Consider the following 18,321-nt stretch of genomic DNA (forward strand, 5'->3'; position numbering starts at 1 on the left):
ACCTCGGAGTACCTGTGTTATTTGCGTGGCTTTGTCCCTTCTTGGCTGTGGCAGGGCATGCTCTTGTTCTAAAACCACTGGTACCTGACCCACAAATTGGGCTCAATAAATGCTTATTGAATGAATAAAATACCTTTTGCCTACTTCACAATGTCACCTAGGGCACCCTCTGCCAACTTCACAATGTCACCTCAAAGGCACAGCTTTGCCTACTTCACAATGTCACTTGCAAAGGACTCTGCACCGAAATGGGGACTTCACAGCCCTGTCCGGATCACTCTCCGGTGGAGGCTCCAGCCCATAAAGAGAAAAGCAAACGGATCAAAAGTCTTGAGCGGCAGTCCATGGATTTGGGTTGAACAGCCTGGGCTGGAGGGGCCCTGATCCGGGAGGCATACAGAACCTGTGGAGACCGACCAGTCCTCGGAATGGCCAGGAATCCCAGCTGCGCGTAGGCAGGGGCATGCATTTCCCCATAGCTCAGGGTGCCTCTTCCCGCTGCTGCAGAGGAGTGGCCGGCCCTGGGAGGCTGGAGGCTAGCGGGGCTGACCTGAACTGGTTCCTACAAAGCTGGGGCTGCAAAACCGCCGCCGACGAGCGCCGAGACAGTGGTGCGTAACGTTGCCAAACCCCAGCAGTGCAGCTGGGGAACTTTCCCAGCCCGGCCCACTGGGCGCTAGAGGGTCTGGAAGGACCCGCCTTTCCCAGACTCGGGCACCCTAGGGCGAAGGTTGTTCCTGAGGCCACGTGAGGCTTCCTCACCTTCAAAAGCCCCGAACCAGCAGAACTCATGAAAGAGGAAAGTTAAGGACGCTCCAGCGCTCAGACGGGCGCCACGCTGCCGGCTCGCCAGCCGCCCTTCCAACAGCTGCCACCGCCGCTGCCTCGTCCGCAGAGCGATGCCCCTCCGGCTGCCCGCGCCGTCGGCCCCGCTGCTGCTGCTGCTGCTGCTGGCCGCCGCGGTGCCGCCCAGCCTGGCAGGTGAGCCCCGCGCCCCCGGGACAGGCCCCCGCAGCCCGCAGCGCGCGCTCAGCCCAGCCCGGGGTCCCCCCAAGTTCACTTCCCGCGGGTGTCGGGTTCGGGGTGGGAACCGGGGACCGAGCCTCGTTCTGCAGGGCACTGACGGGGCTCGATCCGGCGCTTGTGTGGCTCCGGGCCGGGCCCGGGAGAAGCGCAAGGGTGTGTGCTCCTGTGAACTTGGAAAAGTGTTGGGCAGAGTTCCTGGCAGACGAATGGGTTCGCTCCTGCATGACTCGGCTTGCTGAGCCCGGCTGGTCCTCAGAGCGCCAGCCAAAGGACATCTAAATATATGTAGTATTCACACCGGAGAGGTATGATTCCCGGCTGTCTTTTCTCCGCGCCTCCCCCCTTCGTTGTCAGTAATCTAAGTGGGGTTATTACCCCCATCCTACAGATGAGACAAATGGAAATTAGGAGGAATTCCGTAATTTGCATAAAGATGCACAGCGTTGGAAGGCAGAGCTGAAACGCTAAAGGGCATTTACTCAACTACTCCCAACTTAGTCAAACAGGTTTTATCCCCAACAGGTATTGGCAATTATCTGTACCCTTTGCGGAAAAAAAACCAACCTTGGATTTGTCACTTTCACTCCCAATGAATAAGATCAATATTAACTAAAGAAACTTGAAAGACTTCAGAAGAAATATAAAGAGAGGATTTCTCTTGCTTTATTTCATAATCCCTTTTCTGCACCGACCTTGGGTAAGAAGAGGGTGTCGTTTAGGAGTGCATACCCCTTCCTAAATGAGTGTACTGATTCTTGTTACATTGCCTTCCATCAAGACTTTTGTTTTTACAACTTGCCCACTTCTTACTATTAAGCTTTCCCAGTCTGTTAAGCTGCCCGGGCTTCTGAGGTGGGAAGTGCCGCACCCCCAGGCTCCTGACTTAGATTCACCTCCACATTCTGGTCTTTCCCAGGCCTGTGGCGCTCTGCGGGCATCACCTTTTAGCTCAGGGAGACTATTCATTCACACGTACCCGGGACAGGCTAGATAGTGCAGCCCAGATACGGAAAGGGTTTTTGTGCCTTGGACACTGGCTGAAACTTTCTTCCCTTTTCTGTTCTTTTGGATTGTTAGGATTGTTTTAAATATTTCTGTAGACGGGAGGCGGGGCAGCCTGAGGAGTGAGGAGGAGACATTATTTTTTTTGAAGATGGGACACTGTTTATTCAAGAAGATACTTGCCTGGCAAGCATCTGCTTCTTAAACTCAGTTCCCCAAATGATAGATAAGCTGACTCCATGCCAGGTGGGTGGGGAATCAAGGTGGAAAGTGAGGGCATTTCTGTTACCAGCCATCCTGCCAGCCCTGTGCCCGGCAGTACGGACAGACTTCTTAACATGGCGTTGGAGGACAGCTGGTGACGGCCACACTGACTGTTTCAAAAGATGTGATCTCTGTGTCCTCTGCTTCACCCCTATTCACCAGTTTTCCAAGGCAGGATTTTGGCACTTTGTCTTACCTTCTAGATTCCCAGCAACTGAGGGCAGAGAACAGGTCTTTGCCACCACTTGCTTTTCATGTTTTCTCTGAAGTGCCCTGCTCAGTACTTTGAATTTAGTGACTACACAAGAAACACTCAAGGGAATGCATTTTTATCCCCGGGGATTTTATATCTACTAAGATGCAGCTATTTATCTACAAATAACCCCTCTTTAATTTTTAAAGACAACTTTGTACTTTCATTCTTCTACAAATTGGCAAGCAATTGCACGTTCATTCTAGCTCGCTCTCTCTCTCTCTCTCTCTCTCTCTCTCTCTCTCTCTCTCAATTATAGATTTTAAATGTGTTGGCTTTGTCTTTCCAGACTGAAATACTCCATATTTGTTTTTAATGTCTTGGATAATTTTTCTAAGCTGTTTGTATAGTGAAGTTAGGCTGTCACTAGGGAAAGGGATGGGTTGGTTGCCAAGAGACTTGTAAGATGGCATGAGCCTTGGTAAAACTGGTTCCAAATCTGGCCCTCGCACTTGCAGGGCTAGACTCCGGAAAGTCATTCTTTCCAGTGCTCCAGAGCTTATCGGATATAAGGAAACTGATTTCACCCTGATAAACACACAGGTCTACTCACTAAAATGCCAGTTGTTAATTTTTAGCAGATTGGATATTTGCATAGTCTGCTCCAGGCATATTCTTATAGTCAAACTGCATGGGGCAGAATAATATGATGGATTCAAAGATGGGGTTTCTGATTCGTCTGCCTCCTAGTAGGACTCGACAATTCCATCAGCTCCTCCACTGGCAGTGCTCGCCTAGCATGTTAGCTCCTGACTGTGGGCACTGCCTTTTCCAGGCTTCCATGGCTCACCAGTGCCCACCTGAGACTAACAGATTGCCTCTCTATTTGGGTAATACCTTTATGTGGCTGTCAAGAAGTTTACTGTCCTGTGAGTCTTTCAGTCTCCTTAAGGTGACTTAGCAGACCTTTGGTTGAGATCAATCTCAATTGCTCCTTTAACTCTGAAGGCATTCTTATTTCAAATTCACTTACAGTGGTTGCTCCATATGTTCAGTCTATGGCTGTTATTCATTTTTTTTAAAAGTAACTCTATAGTGTTAGAGAGGTAGTATGGAACTCGACAAACAGAAACCATGGAGCTGGATGCCCATGTATGAATCCTGGCAACAATCCTTACTGTGTGACCTTAAGTAAATTATCTAATCCTCTATGCCTCTATTTCCTCATCTGTAAAATGAGTATTATAATACCACTAGAAGCTCAGTGCACTAATTTGTACACAGGTGGGGTCCAGCTGGCTCACCCTGATGATGGGGGAGAGGGGCGATTGGGAGTGGGAGTAGGGCCAGCAGGCCCCTGAACTCCAGGTTGAACTTCCAGTCGAGGGGACAATTTGCATATTAGCCTTTTATTATATAGGACATCTCTTAAAGAGGTTGTGAGGAACAGTGCCTGCCATATACAGTAGGGATTATATACAGCCATATGCCACATAATGACTTTTTAGTATACCGCATAGACTATGATGATGCCATAAGATTGGAATGAAAATGAAAAAGTCCTACTGCCTAGTGATATCATAGCCATTGTAACTCATAGTGCAATGCCTCTCGCAGATTACAGTTGCCTACAGTATGCAGCACAGTAACATGCTGTACAGGTTTGTAGCTCAGGAGTTGTAGGGGCACAGAATTTGTCACCCCCAAACATGTCTATTTGGCATAGAATTATTTTAGGTTGGTTAATTTAAAAAACAGTAGACAGAGAACTCATGGACATGGACAACTGTGTGGTGATTTCAGTGGGGAGGGGTTGGGTGGAGGCAAAGAGAGCATGGAGGGAATAAATGGTGATAGAAAAATAAACTAAAAAGACAAATATATATTTCAAAGCAAAAAAGTAAGATGGATGAAGAAAAAGAAAGAAGGAAAGAAGGAAGAAGGAAGGAAGGGAAGAAGGGAGGGAGGGAGGAAGGGAGAGAGAGAAAATAGGAGAAGTCTGAAAACCAAATAAGTTACCCTTTCTAAATCTCCTTTTGTAAAGGTATCTTCCTCACTGGACCAGGAAGAGGGAAATGACCTTATCTCTAGAAATTCTCATCAGTGCATTAGGCAACAATTTAAATCTGCATAACCTTATCCTTGTTACACTGTGCTTTTCCTAGTAACTTTCCTTAACAGTATCTTCACCCCAACATCATCTCTTTTTTTTAATATATTTTATTGATTTTGTACAGAGAGGAAGGGAGAGAGATAGAGAGTTAGAAACATCAATGAGAGTCATCGATCAGCTGCCTCTTGCACACCCCCTACTGGGGATGTGCCCGCAACCAAGGTACATGCCCTTGACCGGAATCGAACCCGGGACCTTTCAGTCCCCAAACCGACGCTCTATCCATTGAGCCAAACCGGTTTCGGCCCAACATAATCTTTTGTCTTCACTGAAGATGATAGTTAAGGTCGTTGCTTTAGCCATTTTTGTGAATTACTCCGTTTTTCTGGGTCTCTCTCATATATCTAGGAGATTTACAAATTATTAGATTTTTGTTTTCCTCTTTCTAATCTGGCATAAGGATTATTTCCTGGATGGCTCAGTCAAGAACCCAAAAGAGGGAAAATCATTTTTCTTCTCTACAGAGCCTAGGTGTGTAGTAAGGTCTCAGTGAGATTCTCAATAGAATATCGATCAGCTTTCCAGGTGTGTCCTTTCAGGGTGGTGCTCTCTACTGATTGGTGGGCACCAGGGGAGAGGGTCATTATTCATTGCATCTGGTGCTGATGTCAGCCACGCCGTGGCATCGTCTAGTTTTGCTGCTTTTCTGGGCCCGGAGCTAAAACACAACTGTTGCCGAGATGGCATCTCTAGTTTGACAAAAACACGGTCTCTTTGGTCAACAGACCAGAGGCTTTGTTCTAAGATTATTTGATGCTGATCAGAACATAAAATGCTTAATGCTTAAAGGATTGGTGGAACAGCAGAGTAGGATGCCGGAGGGTCAGGATGTGAGATGGAAATCAGCTGTCTCAGTTTCCTCATTCTACTGGCCAAGGAATTTTCCTACTTTTTACTATTCTGCCTCACTTGTACTACTGAAAAATAGGAATTTACTTAATGTGGTAAAAAAAAAAAAAAAAAAAAAAAGTGAAACTGTTAGAGGTAGTGAAATTATGTGGAAACTTTAGTCTAAACCTTGAAACTGTGTCGGAACAAACCACAGATATGTTATAATCTTCCAATGGAAAGTTGTGAGTGTCTCTTATTTGAAAGGCACAGCTTGCTCTGAAATTTGTCAGCCTTGCAAGTGTAATTACAATACCAACATAAGGTAGTATCAAGTTATGCAAATCAGCATTTGCAAACCTAAGATACCAAAATTCTAATTCACAATTAAAAATCAAGAATTAGCCCTAGCTGGTTTGGCTCGGTAGGTAGAGCTTCTGCCTGTGGACTGAAGGGTTCCAGGTTCCATTCCCGTCAAGGGCATATGCCTGGGATACAGGCTCAGTCCTCAGGAGGGGGCATGCAGGAGGCAGCTGATCAATGATTCTCTCTCACCATTGATGTTTCTATCTCTTTCTCCCTCACCCTTCCTCTCTGAAATCAATAAAAATATATTTTTAATAATAAAAAGTAAATAAATAACTATAATGGCTTAAAAGTTATTAAATGATTTAAGAAAAATAAAAAAAATTTTAAATAGCATGATACTAAAAAAACAAACAAAACAAAAAACAGAAAGAGATGATACATGAAGAAAACATTGAGTCATGGAGGATACCAATTAGGAGTGAGTCAAGAAATTCAGATTTTGGCTTAGTTCTCAAAGCATCTGCTAAATTGATTAGCTTGTTAGCAGTAAATTTTTATCATTGAATTCTCATGAGGACTTTAGGTAAGAGTTTTCTCATGCATGGGGACACACTAGTGTAAAAAAAAATTAACAACACAGAGATTTGCAGAAGTTTATTACTTGTGGTCAGGAAATAGGAAATTAGGAAGTACCAGTAACAATGAAACCATGGCCCTTGAGTGCTTAGATTGAGAGCAAGCCAAGTGTATAATAAAAGGAGCCACTGGAATGGAAGGTGAAAGGAAAGGAAGGCCAGGATGCTGGATGAAAAGTGCCAACATTTTGGAGAATGTAATAAAGCTAAAACCATGCAATGTGGGCAGAACTGAAAGAGAAGAAACTAACACCGCTTACCTTCCTTTTTTTTATAGTTCCTGTTTATGACCACACCCCTGCTGCAGCGAATTGTGGCTGCTTTTTATTTAGTCAGCCATGCTTTCTCATTTCCCTACCACTGGAGGTGAGGGTGCAAGAGAATGTGTGAGAAAGGCTGAGGAAGGGCTGAGGCAATGGCCTTTGTGGCCTAAAATCAATTGGGAAAGCATATTTATTTATTGTACTTGGGAGGAGAAGGGAAGTTTCTATGGATATTGCCCACAATTGTCAAGAATGGCTTTATTAACAACTAGAGGCCTGGTGCATGAAAATTCATGCACTGGAGGGGGTGTCCCTCAGCCTGGCCTGCCCCCTCTCACAGTCTGGGAGCCCTCAGGGGTGGGAAGTGATCTGAAGATCAGGGGAAGGCAATGCCTCATCACACCTCTGTTGCAGCCACTGCCTGCAGCGCAAGCCTCTACTGGCCCTGGTTACCTGAGCCTTGGTAGGCAGCCGCCATCTGAGGCTTGCCTGTGCCTTTGGCCAGCCTTGGGTGGCTGGGGGGGCTGAGGGGATTGAGGGACTCTGGTAGCAAGTGTGCAGCAAGACTGGGCCCACCAGGCCCAGCCTTGCCGCATATCTGCCACCCCGACAAGGCTAAGGGGGCTGGGTGCTGCCATCTTGTGGCTATGAGTGTCACCATTTTTGAGGCAGGGCAGCCAATTAGCATATTCCTTCCTTATTGGCTGTGGGCACCACCATTTTAGCAACAGTGTGAGGTCAATTAGCATATTCCATCTTTATTAGATAGGATTAGACTGTTTGTTTGGCAATGGGAGTCTGTTGACAAAGTAGTCTGCACCTACTTTTTTTTTTTTTTTTTTTTTTGCACCTACCTTTGATAGTCAATGTCATTACCTCCTCTTAACCATTTTTAAAGAAAGTCCACCATTGTGGTCATATTGTTCTAGGATTAGGATTGTACTTTCAGTGCTTATTAGATAGATAACTTTAAATCAAAAAGCAAAATGTTGAGTCGGTTTTGAATGTTGACAACAGGTAACATTACATATATATAAAATCTGAGCTAGAATTTCAAGTATCTTTTTTTTTAATTTTTATTGATTTTTCTTATAGAGAGGAAGGGAGAGGGATAGAGAGTTAGAAACATTGATGAGAGAGAATCATCGGCCAGCTGCCTCCTGCACACCCCCCACTGGGGATGTGCCCACAACCAACGTATAATACATGCCCTTGACCGGAATCGAACCTGGGACCCTTCAGTCCGCAGGCCGATGCTCTATCCACTGAGCCAAACCAGTCAGGGCTAATTTCAAGTATCTTAACCACTAAAAACTTAGTATGTCCAAAACTATGCTTGTATTTCTTCCTAGTCCTTTTGCCCATCTTCTCCCTTTCTCAGTGAATGATACAACATTCATCCACTGATTCTCAACCTACAACCTGAGTCATTCTGACCTCTTCCCATCTCTCTGATGGCCTGAATATAAAGTTTGTCTTTAACCTGAGCAGCTATGCAATGGTTTCTTAGGCAGAGAAATGAATGCATTATATACCATTTCTATTTTTCTGTGGGTGTTTTTTTTTTCTCTCTCTCTACCTAAATCTCTCTTCCTTTCACAAATATTTATTGAGTATCTGCTATGGGCAAGGCACTATTCCTAATGCTGAGGAAACAATTTTGGGCCTCAGGAGTTCAAAACTATCTTAAGAGACAGCAGGGGCAGACATGGAAGCTATAGTACAAAGGGATCAGACCTAAACTGTATACACAGGTACATTGAGTTTGTAGAGCAAGTCAGCCCCTTTAAAGGGAGTGCTGTTTTGTGAGTCATAAGTTGTAATTTTGAGGTTGTGGGTGGCTAACAAGACAGAAACTCTCAGGGAAAGGAAACAGCATATGCAAAGTCACAGGTGCTGGAACAGTACCTAGCAGGTTGGAGCGTTGTAGGTAATGATTTCCAGATCACAAAATGCCTGGGGAGGTGGATGAAGCTGGATGGGTAGGCAGAATCCAGATCATGAAGGCAGATAGTATGAGCTGAAGAATTTTATTTCTAGGAAAGAAAAGCCATTGGAGATTTTATTTATTTATTTATTTGTTTATTTATTTGTTTATTTATTTATTTATTTTGCCATTGAAGATTTTGGGTAGTCAAGTAAACAATTCAGTCTTGAGTTTCAGAAAGGTGACTCTGGCAGAAGAGAAGTTAAGGCTAATTGTGATATTAAAGTAGCACAGAAATGTAGAGATGAAGACTGGAAGGAGAGATGTTTAATTAAATGTGTGTGAGAGAGAGGAGGCCTGCATGGATAGGGTTTCAGGTTAAGAAATCACAGAGACAGCAGAAGATGGAGGATGGGTTGGGAGAAAATATAAGTTTCATTTTGAATAATGTAAATTCCTAATGTGTATAGACTCATCTGGACAGTTATCAAGTGTGCTGATAGGTCTACAAGACAATCTGAGGAGGAGGAGATTCAGAAGAGAGTGTATTCCCAGACGCATGGGAGGAAAGAGTTTTATGAAAGGGTGGTCACCAGGGTCAAACACTTTCAGGCATCTGTGTGACGTTGGGAGTCAAGGACTTCATTTGTGACCCAGCCAGTGGGGGTGAGTGCCAGCCTGCCACAGGCCTGAGTGAAGAAAATGAAGGGAAGTGGATGGGGCCTGGAAGTGAGCTTGTCATTGTCACAACTGTGTCACCAGCACCTAGCAGAGTCCCAGATACAGCATGCTCTATAAAATGTGTAATAATTTTATGAAGGGAGAGATTCTAGCAGTAGCCAAAAGTTGCTCATGGGATCTCTACAGAGAGCTTCTGTGGTTGGTTCGCTTTGGACTGAGACAGTGGAACACATTAATTTACTGAACAGGGAGGAGCCACTGCTGACAGAGGACTTCAGGGAACAGGAGCAAGAAGACTTAGGATGAAACAAAGTTCCTGAGTGAGAGGGGTGGAATCCAGAGCATGGCTGGGTAGAGGGATTGAAGTGAAGAAGAAGAAGAGAGACATGAATACAGGATTAGTGAGAATGGATTCACAAAATTATCAAGAACTTGAGGGGATCACAGGTGATAACTTTTATTTTTTCTGCAAAATAAGAATCTAATGTCATGTGTGATAATTAAGCAGGAGAAATAGAGTAAGGAGCCAAATAAATAAATGCTTTGGCCCAACTGCAGAGGGGAATCGGAAGGCCTTGCAGAGCAGGGACATGAACCCTTTCCTTGGCTGAATGAAGAGGTGGGCAAGGGTTCCAGCGCTGGCATCGCCCAGAATCCCATCTCTAAGGATGGAGCTGTTAGACCCACCTCTATGATGTCCAAACCATGCCCCTACCTTTCACTTATACTTTCTGCTATGGGCTCATCCCCCTTGATCAAGGCTCTGTTTTGTTTTTTTTTGTTTTTTTCCTCCCATTTGCAACAAAGTCAAGCCGTAGTGGCAGATTTCCCAATTTTGATGGAATGGAAGTCTTTAGAAAGCAAATGTGTTGGAATTGTCGGTAACATGGAAAAAAAAATAATGCATTGGTAAGTCAGTTGAATGGCATTCTATCATTATTTCCTTTTCTGTTTTTTTCAAGGAGTCGAATATGCAACTGCATACTGGATGCCTACCGAAAAAACAGTGGAGATCAAAGACGTACTGGACAAGAACGGAGATGCCTATGGCTTTTATAATGACTCTATGAACACCACAGGCTGGGGCATCCTAGAGATCAGAGCAGGGTATGGTTCGAAGTCCCTGAGCAATGACGTCATCATGTTTTTGGCCGGCTTTCTGGAGGGCTACCTCACTGCCATGTAAGTACCACAGTCCTGGTGGAGAACCATCAGACCACCTCTGTCTCTGGCTTTGTCCAACAGGGTAGCCTTTGTTTCCAGGCATTTGTACGTTAGTAGCTGACATCCTTCTCATGTGATAGAGACATTATCAGGATTATATTTGTACCTATAATCAGTACCGACCAATAAGGATCAAAGCCCCCAATTATGGCACTAGTCAAACCTCATGGATCTTAACCTTTTTAAATCTTTCCTTCTAAAACTATAATAAGAGACAGCTAAGCCATCTCATCTTACTAGTTTTATTGTCCGGTAGAAAGCAAGTAGAATCTTCAAGAAGCACAAAACAGAGAAGATTAATTATAAATAAAATGTAGCAGCATTTGCTCTGGCTAGGTAGCTCAGCTCGTCAGAGCATCATCCCGATACACCGAGGTTGTTTCCCAGTGGGTTCGATTCCCAGTCAGAGCACATACAAGAATCAACCAATGGTGTGGCTCAGTGCTTGAGTGTCGACTTATGAACCAGAAAGTCATGGGTTCGATTCCCGGTTAGGGCACATGCCCAGGTTGCAGGCTCCATCCCCAATAGGGGACATGCAGAAGGCAGCTGATCAATGATTTTTCTCATCATTGATGTTTCTATCTCTCTCTCTCCCCCTCTTTCTTCTTCTCTGAAATCAATAAAAATATATTTTTTTTAAAAAATCAACCAATGAATGCATAAAAAGTGAAACAACAAATCTCCCTTCCTCTCTCTTAAATCAGTAAATAAAAATTTAAAAGTTGTGATAGCATTTATTTTCAACAGTTTTAGAACAATACTTTGAAATACGTTGAGATTTTAAATTAAAATTTTAATGTCTAACATAAATGTTCCTTCCAGTTCTATTGTTACTTGATTCTTGTGTCCTTCCTTTGTCTTATAAAAACAACAAAAATGTAGTTGATGATAATGTAATCAGGACCCATCCCTTTTAGAGAAAAGCTCTTTAAGGAAAAGAAAGTTGTAACCTATTTAATCAAGCTTTATTCTTTCTCTGATATAAAGAGTCTTGATGAGTTGGCTTTCTTTTTTTTATTCTCTGTGACCTAGATTGTTGAGTGCAGCTTAACCAAACCTTATTTTGCACTGTTACCGCCTTAGTCATAATAAGTGCAATGACGATCTTAATCTGTTTCTGCATTCTAGAGATTATATCAAATGTAAACTGACTAGTTATTGGGTTCTGGCTGTTCTTTTATAATTTAAAGTAGAAATTCCTGTTTTAATTTTTATACCAAATTTTTGTTACCCTGCCATTGGAGTGTCCTTCATATAGTATACTACTCAGAGATGTATAAAAACTTATAAACTGGGTAAGATTTTTAAAACATGTTTAAGACTGTTATACATGTATGAATCTGAACTTTTCACACTTTACTTCAAATCTTTACTCACGTGTATCCACTCGTTTGCTTACATTGTTTGAGTTGCAATTTTGGAGAAATAATTTGGACTGAAGCTGTGGGAATATTAATATATTAGATGAACACATGACTGGTAGACATAATGGATTGGCAAGGGAAATTGTTTTTCTTTAACTATTCGATTTGAAGGCAGCAGCTGCTCAAGGATGGGTTTCTCGAATGTGTGGTACCAAGAGTTTGAGGGGTTACTGCTCTGAAAAGACTCGGAGACTTGTGAGGATAAGCATGTCTGCCTTGGATATTGGGGTCCCTACTAGAGAGCTCAGGAGTGTGACCGAGAAGGTTCTGACAAAGGTGGCACTTCTGAAACTCTTACATCTCAGGGAAAACATGCTTTAACATTTCACTTTTAGGGGTGACCTTATGATTTCACCCTTATTCTTAACCTATTTGCCAGTAACATCCATAAGAAAAGAAGCCATTTTATGAATAACTTTTTGAAAACTTCTATTTTAGTAAATAACTTTTAGTTACTAAAATCTTATTTCTTAAAAACAAACAAAAAACACTTAGCTACTATTCAGTAACTGCTTCATTTGCTTTGCCTTTTGCCATGTCTTTTCCAAAACAATTCCATGTGTATAAGCCAGTCTTTTAAGATCAAAACAAATAAACAACTCCCTGCATGCTGCAATCCATTTTGAGGATCTGGCAACAGAGTCAGCCTTCCCTTCCCACCAGTAGCTGCAGCCCGTGGAGGCGTGGTCAGGAGTGAGGGAGAGACCAGCCTAGCAATCTCAGTCAATGCTGGTCCTTAAGGAAGAGTTGGGAAACTCTTGGCAGCATTCCTGCTGCACAGAACAACCTGAAAAGAGTGCTTTAGTCCTAAACCACCGGAGTCCAGAGGAAGGCACCCAGTGGGACAGAGCAGTCAAAGGAGGCTTTGTGGAAGGAGTGAGTTGTAGGTCTGGCGCTTGATAGATGAGAACCATTTGGCTTGGTTGGGAAGAAAGAAGAAATCATCTGGGCAGAAATTACAGAACAGAGTACTGAGAAAAAAGGCACTGAGTCTGAAATGCATACATTGAGTTTACAATGGGCGAGAAGTAGAGGCTCCAATTGAGCCAGCAGAGGGCAACAGGGTTAAAAGGCAAATGGGCTGTACTGTGGAAGGCTTTGGATGGAAGCCCATGCGAAGGTCATTGACCACTATTTCAAGCTTAAGAATGCTCAGTGGTTCCTTGAATATGAAAGACGACTTCTCTATTCATCTTGGTATTGTATTTGTGACTGAAAATTCTCCCTACCTGCTCAAGGATGGGTTTCTCATGTGATACCAAGAGTCTGAGGGGTTACTGCTCTGTAAAGACTCTGATGTATCTCATTGAACAGGAGATGCTAGTGAGCAGGAAGATGCATGATAAAGAACTAAAGGGGCTGGAAGGAAGAGAGAAGTCAGTATTTGCATATTTGAAGGAGGTAGAAAAAGAGAAAAAGAAAGTAGAGGAAGACAAAAGAAGGCAGGAAGGGAAGGAGGGAGGGAGAAGGGAAGGGAGGGGGAAAGAAAGGGAGGAAGGAAGGAAAGAAGGAAGGAAGGAAGGAAGGAAGGAAGGAAGGAAGGAAGGAAGGAAGGAAGAAAGAAAAAAGAGAAGGAAGAAGAGGAAGAATTACAATCAAAACTCTCTTTAGAAGGGTATTTCCCATAAACTACTTTTCAGAGGCTGGCATTCTAAATGCTTTACTGAAAAGTCAAATAAGTAGGGGTATTTCCCATTCAGCATGCATTTAAAGGACCTGCCTTATGCCTAGCTTAAAACTCAGACTAGTGGGTGTGACCCAGCATGCTTAAAACAGACCCTTGGCAATGGGTCGACCTGACAATGGGCTGGGAAAGAGGGGAGAGTAGGGGATTCCCTTCCTCTGCTGACATGGTCCAGGAGATGAAGGCTTATCATACTTCCTGATGCCCAAGAGTTTATTTTGAAGGAAGAAGATGTGCAAATGGAATCAAGAAGCTGAGATCACAGTGACAAGAGCTCCATCAGGACAGAGGGGATGGACAGGACAGAGGGGATGCTGAAGGGTTCATGGGATTGTGACTCCAAGGCCCAAGGTACCAGCAAGGACTTCCTGCCGCCAGCAGTCCAGCTGCACAGCCCATGCTGGGGACTGAGCAGGAGAGGCACTGTGGCTTCCTCTGAGCAAAGGTCCCCAGCATTCTCTGAAGCAAAGCAGAAGAACTTCAATGTCAACTGTCTGGAAGCCACAGAACCAATAGTAGAGACAGAATACAGGTTAGGCTTTCTGTTTGTCAGGGTGGCTTTCGTGTATTTTAGTAGTGTTTCCAGTTTGGTCCTGGGAAAGTGTCAGTGTAGGTTCACTTACAACACCACCATCTTTAATCTCATCCAAATTCAGGACTTTTAATCAGCTTAACAATAACCCACAACCTTTGGACCAACTCAAATTCAGGACTTTTAAAGTCTTTAAATTAGTGGAAGTCTATGGATGCTGCGTTACTTTTGCTTCCTGGTTGGTCTTGCCTTCCTGTCTGCTCCCACACTTTTCAGTCTTTTTTTTTTTTTAAAAAAAAACAAAGCAGCTTAAAGATGAGCAGAGACATGCCTGTTTGCTGGCTTGTTTTCAGCTACACATGGGCAGTTGTCTGCAAAGTAATAGCACCTTCATATACAAGTATCATTTGATCAACTTAGACCATATAATATACTGCTGGGGACTGTTACTTGTGGTGCTTTGCCAAATATGATGGACTCTATATATCAAGACACAGCCTTGGAGCAAGAGCTGCTAAGCCTTAACTGGGGATGGGGTGAGAGGGGGATTGTGTCAGAGGCCAAAGGAAAGAGCCATCTTTTCTCATTTCCCTCTCAGCTTGGAAAGCTGCTCAGTGGGAGTGCAGGGCTGCCTCTTTCCCCCACCTGGCCACATTTAAGATGGGGTTCTGTTCCTTAGATTCTTCTGATTCTTGGCAGGAGGGGGTATATATGAGAATTTGGATATTGTGGGGTGAACTGTTGAGATATTCAGATAAAGATAGTGGTCTACCCATCCCCAAAGATATAATTTGCTCTTTTCAACCTATGACATGCTTGAGAGACCAAATGAGAACACACAAAGAAATATTCTCACATCCCCAATCATTTTCTTTGAAGTGTTCAGTAATTTGTTGTCTCCTTGAATTTTTACAACACTTCCAGGTAACAGTTTGGTCCTGGGCCCAGCCCTCTGTATTGTTTGTGCAGCTCAAGGCCATATACCTGTGCTGCTCTTATGACTTCTCTCATCCTATGCAGCAGCAGCAGCAGATTTGGCTGGACCACAGCTTGGAGTAGGCACTAGATATTTTTAAAGGCTTCTCTCACTGTCTTGCCCCTCTTGCTCTCTTCTTTTCTCCTTCTTCTTCCACTGTCCCCACCCTAACCGATCTCCTGAGGAGTCACTCCCTGCAAGCTGTTAACCTTACACACATGTAAGCATTCGTTCCAGATGGGCCCCTGGGTTGTGCTATGAAGCCCCTTCTGCCTCTCACCAACCTCTTCCCAGCAACTCTTCCAACCATGATTCCTGAGAGCCAGATGCTACCTCTCCCATCTCCGCCAATTGAAACAGTGCTCAAATCCATCTCAGTTCCTATCTTCCTGACGAAGCTTCGGATCCCATCCCCACTGAATCAGAGCTCCATCTCTCCCCGCACCACCTTTTAGTGCCTGGAGGGCACGGTCCCTATCTTTTTCCTCTTTGTATACCCACAGACACCTGGCCCAGTGCTTCTGCCCCAGCAGTTATTTAATTGCACATTTGTTAGGTTTAATTGAATCTTGTTGCTGTTCCAATTTTGTTGGAGATGAATCAGAAGTGCGAGCTACATATTTCCATGCATTGCAGAGTCTAGCAACCTGGACCAAACAAACGGAGCTTCTTCCTTTGTTTTTAACTTTGTGGCCTGGTTCCCTACGAGTTCTGAATTCAGAATCCCTGATGTTTTATTCATGGTGTAAAGGCCGCTAAATAGTCATAGATTGGTTTTTAATAAAATTTTTAATAAAATGAGTCATGAAACCTTTCTGGAATCATGGCTCATTTTATTAAAAATAAAATGGGTGTGGTCTGCTCTAGTGGCTGATTTTTGTGCTGCTGAAGTGGCTGCTGAAATGACCTCTGGAATTGCCCAGTAAGCATGAGCCAATTCACTGCAACAAATAGTTGTTACACTACCTGTACCAGGCTCTGGGGGTAGGGAGAAAGGTAGGGGGAAGTTAGTTCCTAAGTATATTCTTCAAATATGACTCCTTTTAAGTTTATATGTTGGCACAACAGTTGCTAAAACTATGAGTAAAAGAGGCTGTAAGCAAAATTATAGCACAAATAAAGAAAGTAGTCAACGGTGGTACCTTTGTTTGTGTTTGGCCTACCACCAAGAAATAGCTCAAGAATCTCTTCCAACTTGCCCTTTCTATGTTAGAAACTGAATATGCTTCCAGGTCAAGGCTCTGGGCAAAGGAAAGGTAAGTAAGACACAGTCTCACCCTCAAAGATATTAATAGACCCATCAATTAGTAATTAACTGGAACTTAACATGAACCACAAAATGATGATGATGATGATGATGATGATGATACCTAGCACTTATATAGCATTTAAAATATACCAGGCACTTTTCAAGCATTTTACACATGTTAAATTATTTAATCTACAATAATGCTATGAAGTATTTATCATTATTATATCCATATTTTGATATGAAAGTCACGGAGCTAGGGTTGGAAACTAGGGTATCCAGTTGCAGAATTTATGCACATGCATACACACACACACTCAAATGAATTCATCTCTATGGAAGACACTAAAGAAGCCCCATATGGTCTCTGATTCAGGAAGTCAGAACAATTAAAAAACAGGAGATAGCAGATGACAAGTGAGAGCTAAATAATGTGGTATTAACATAATGCAAAAAGATTCAGGAAAAGTGGGGGAACAGGTGTCTTCATGATTCTCATGTAAGAATTTGTGTGAGAAATGTAAAGATGAGCAAAGTTTCATCCAACTTAGGAGGAAATTTACTGATTTTACACACCACAGGAGCTGAAACTAAATCTAACACCTCTATGACATAGATATTAGTGTTAGCTCTAATCAATGAGAATTCATAATATGGAGAAATTAGCAATCTTGCTGTGGTCACAGAGCCTAGATGTAGTGGAGTCAAGCTTTAGTCATAATTTAAAGCCTGTGTTTTCAGCCCTGCCAGTGTGGTTCAGTGGGTAAGCATCAACCTATGAACCAGGAGGTCACGGGTCATTCGTGATTTCTAGTCAAGACATATGCCAGGTTGTGGCTCAAGCCCCTGTGTGGGGCATGCAGGAGGCAGCCAATCAATGATTCTCTCTCATCACTGATGTTTCTATTTTTCTCTCCCTCTTCTTTCCTCTCTGAGATCAATAAAAACATTTTAAAACACACACACACACACACACACACACACACAAAAAAAAAAAAAAAAAATAGTGTATGATCCCAGGCCCAGGGATCAGAGAAGGGACTCACCCCGAGGTGCCTGCAAGTGCATTATATTCCTCAGGGCCCTGAATGGAGCAGCATCATTTAAGGCCTCCACTTCTGATCTCAGGGTAGAAGTTTCACTTCCCCTGCCCTGAATATCAGAATTGGAAAATCTAGTCTCCGCTAAAAAAAAAAAAAAAAAAGGAAAGGAAAAGAAAAATTGTCAGTAGTTCTAGTCCAGTTACCCTCCCATATCTCCATCTGTCTTGTTTATTATATGTTGACATTTTGGGTGGATTCTTTGTTGTGGGATCTGACCTGTGCATTGTAGGATGTTTACCCACTAGATGCTAGTTGCATCTTATCTCCTAGTGTGACAACCAAAAATGTCTGCAGACATTGCCAAACTGGAGGGAAAAGTTACTCCAGTTGAGAAACACTGCCCTGTGTTGAAATAGACTGAAAAAAATTGAGAGGATTGGAACTCTGGTTGGAGCTAGGCAGGAAGACCCTGAGTAAAAAGTATGAATTTTTTGTTTCCTTACCTGAGAGAGCATGGTAAGTCAATAGCCCACAAATTCTTCTTTTTCCAAGAAATATAATTTGATTTTCACATAAATCATTTTAAAAGGCCCATTCCTGCTGATAGCTAGAAAAATGTTACCATAGTCATTCCATATAAACAAAATAATTTATCATTTCAGCTGAGTCAATTCAGAATTTTCTACTTTTCCCCAGAATGGATTGGTCTTACTAATGCTTCTTGGAGGGAGGGGGAGTTGAGTAATCAGTGGGTGTCCTGTGTCATTCTCTGGCATCCACCCAAGTGAAACAATCTCACTTAGTCTTCGGCTTAGATGTTTCCCTATCTGACATCCGATGAAGATTTCATGGTCTCCAGCTGCATAACAGTGCCATTTGGGGTTG

The 18,321-nt window shown here is 43.2% G+C and overlaps 1 protein-coding gene across 1 annotated transcript in view; it reads left to right on the forward strand.

The window, feature by feature from the left end:
* The first annotated feature begins 339 nt into the window (after positions 1-339).
* PLBD1 (phospholipase B domain containing 1) overlaps positions 340-18,321 on the forward strand; it is a 53,821-nt gene continuing 35,839 nt past the window's right edge. Inside the window, exons 1-2 of the mRNA XM_084877911.1 lie at positions 340-981; positions 10,264-10,483. Coding sequence (XP_084734037.1) covers positions 900-981; positions 10,264-10,483 — 302 coding nt within the window. The 5' untranslated portion in view covers positions 340-899. The remainder of the gene's footprint in view (positions 982-10,263; positions 10,484-18,321) is intronic.

Source organism: Pipistrellus hanaki, assembly GCF_964339955.1.
Source record: "Pipistrellus hanaki genome assembly, chromosome: 3".
In the NCBI taxonomy this organism is placed as follows: domain Eukaryota; kingdom Metazoa; phylum Chordata; class Mammalia; order Chiroptera; family Vespertilionidae; genus Pipistrellus; species Pipistrellus hanaki.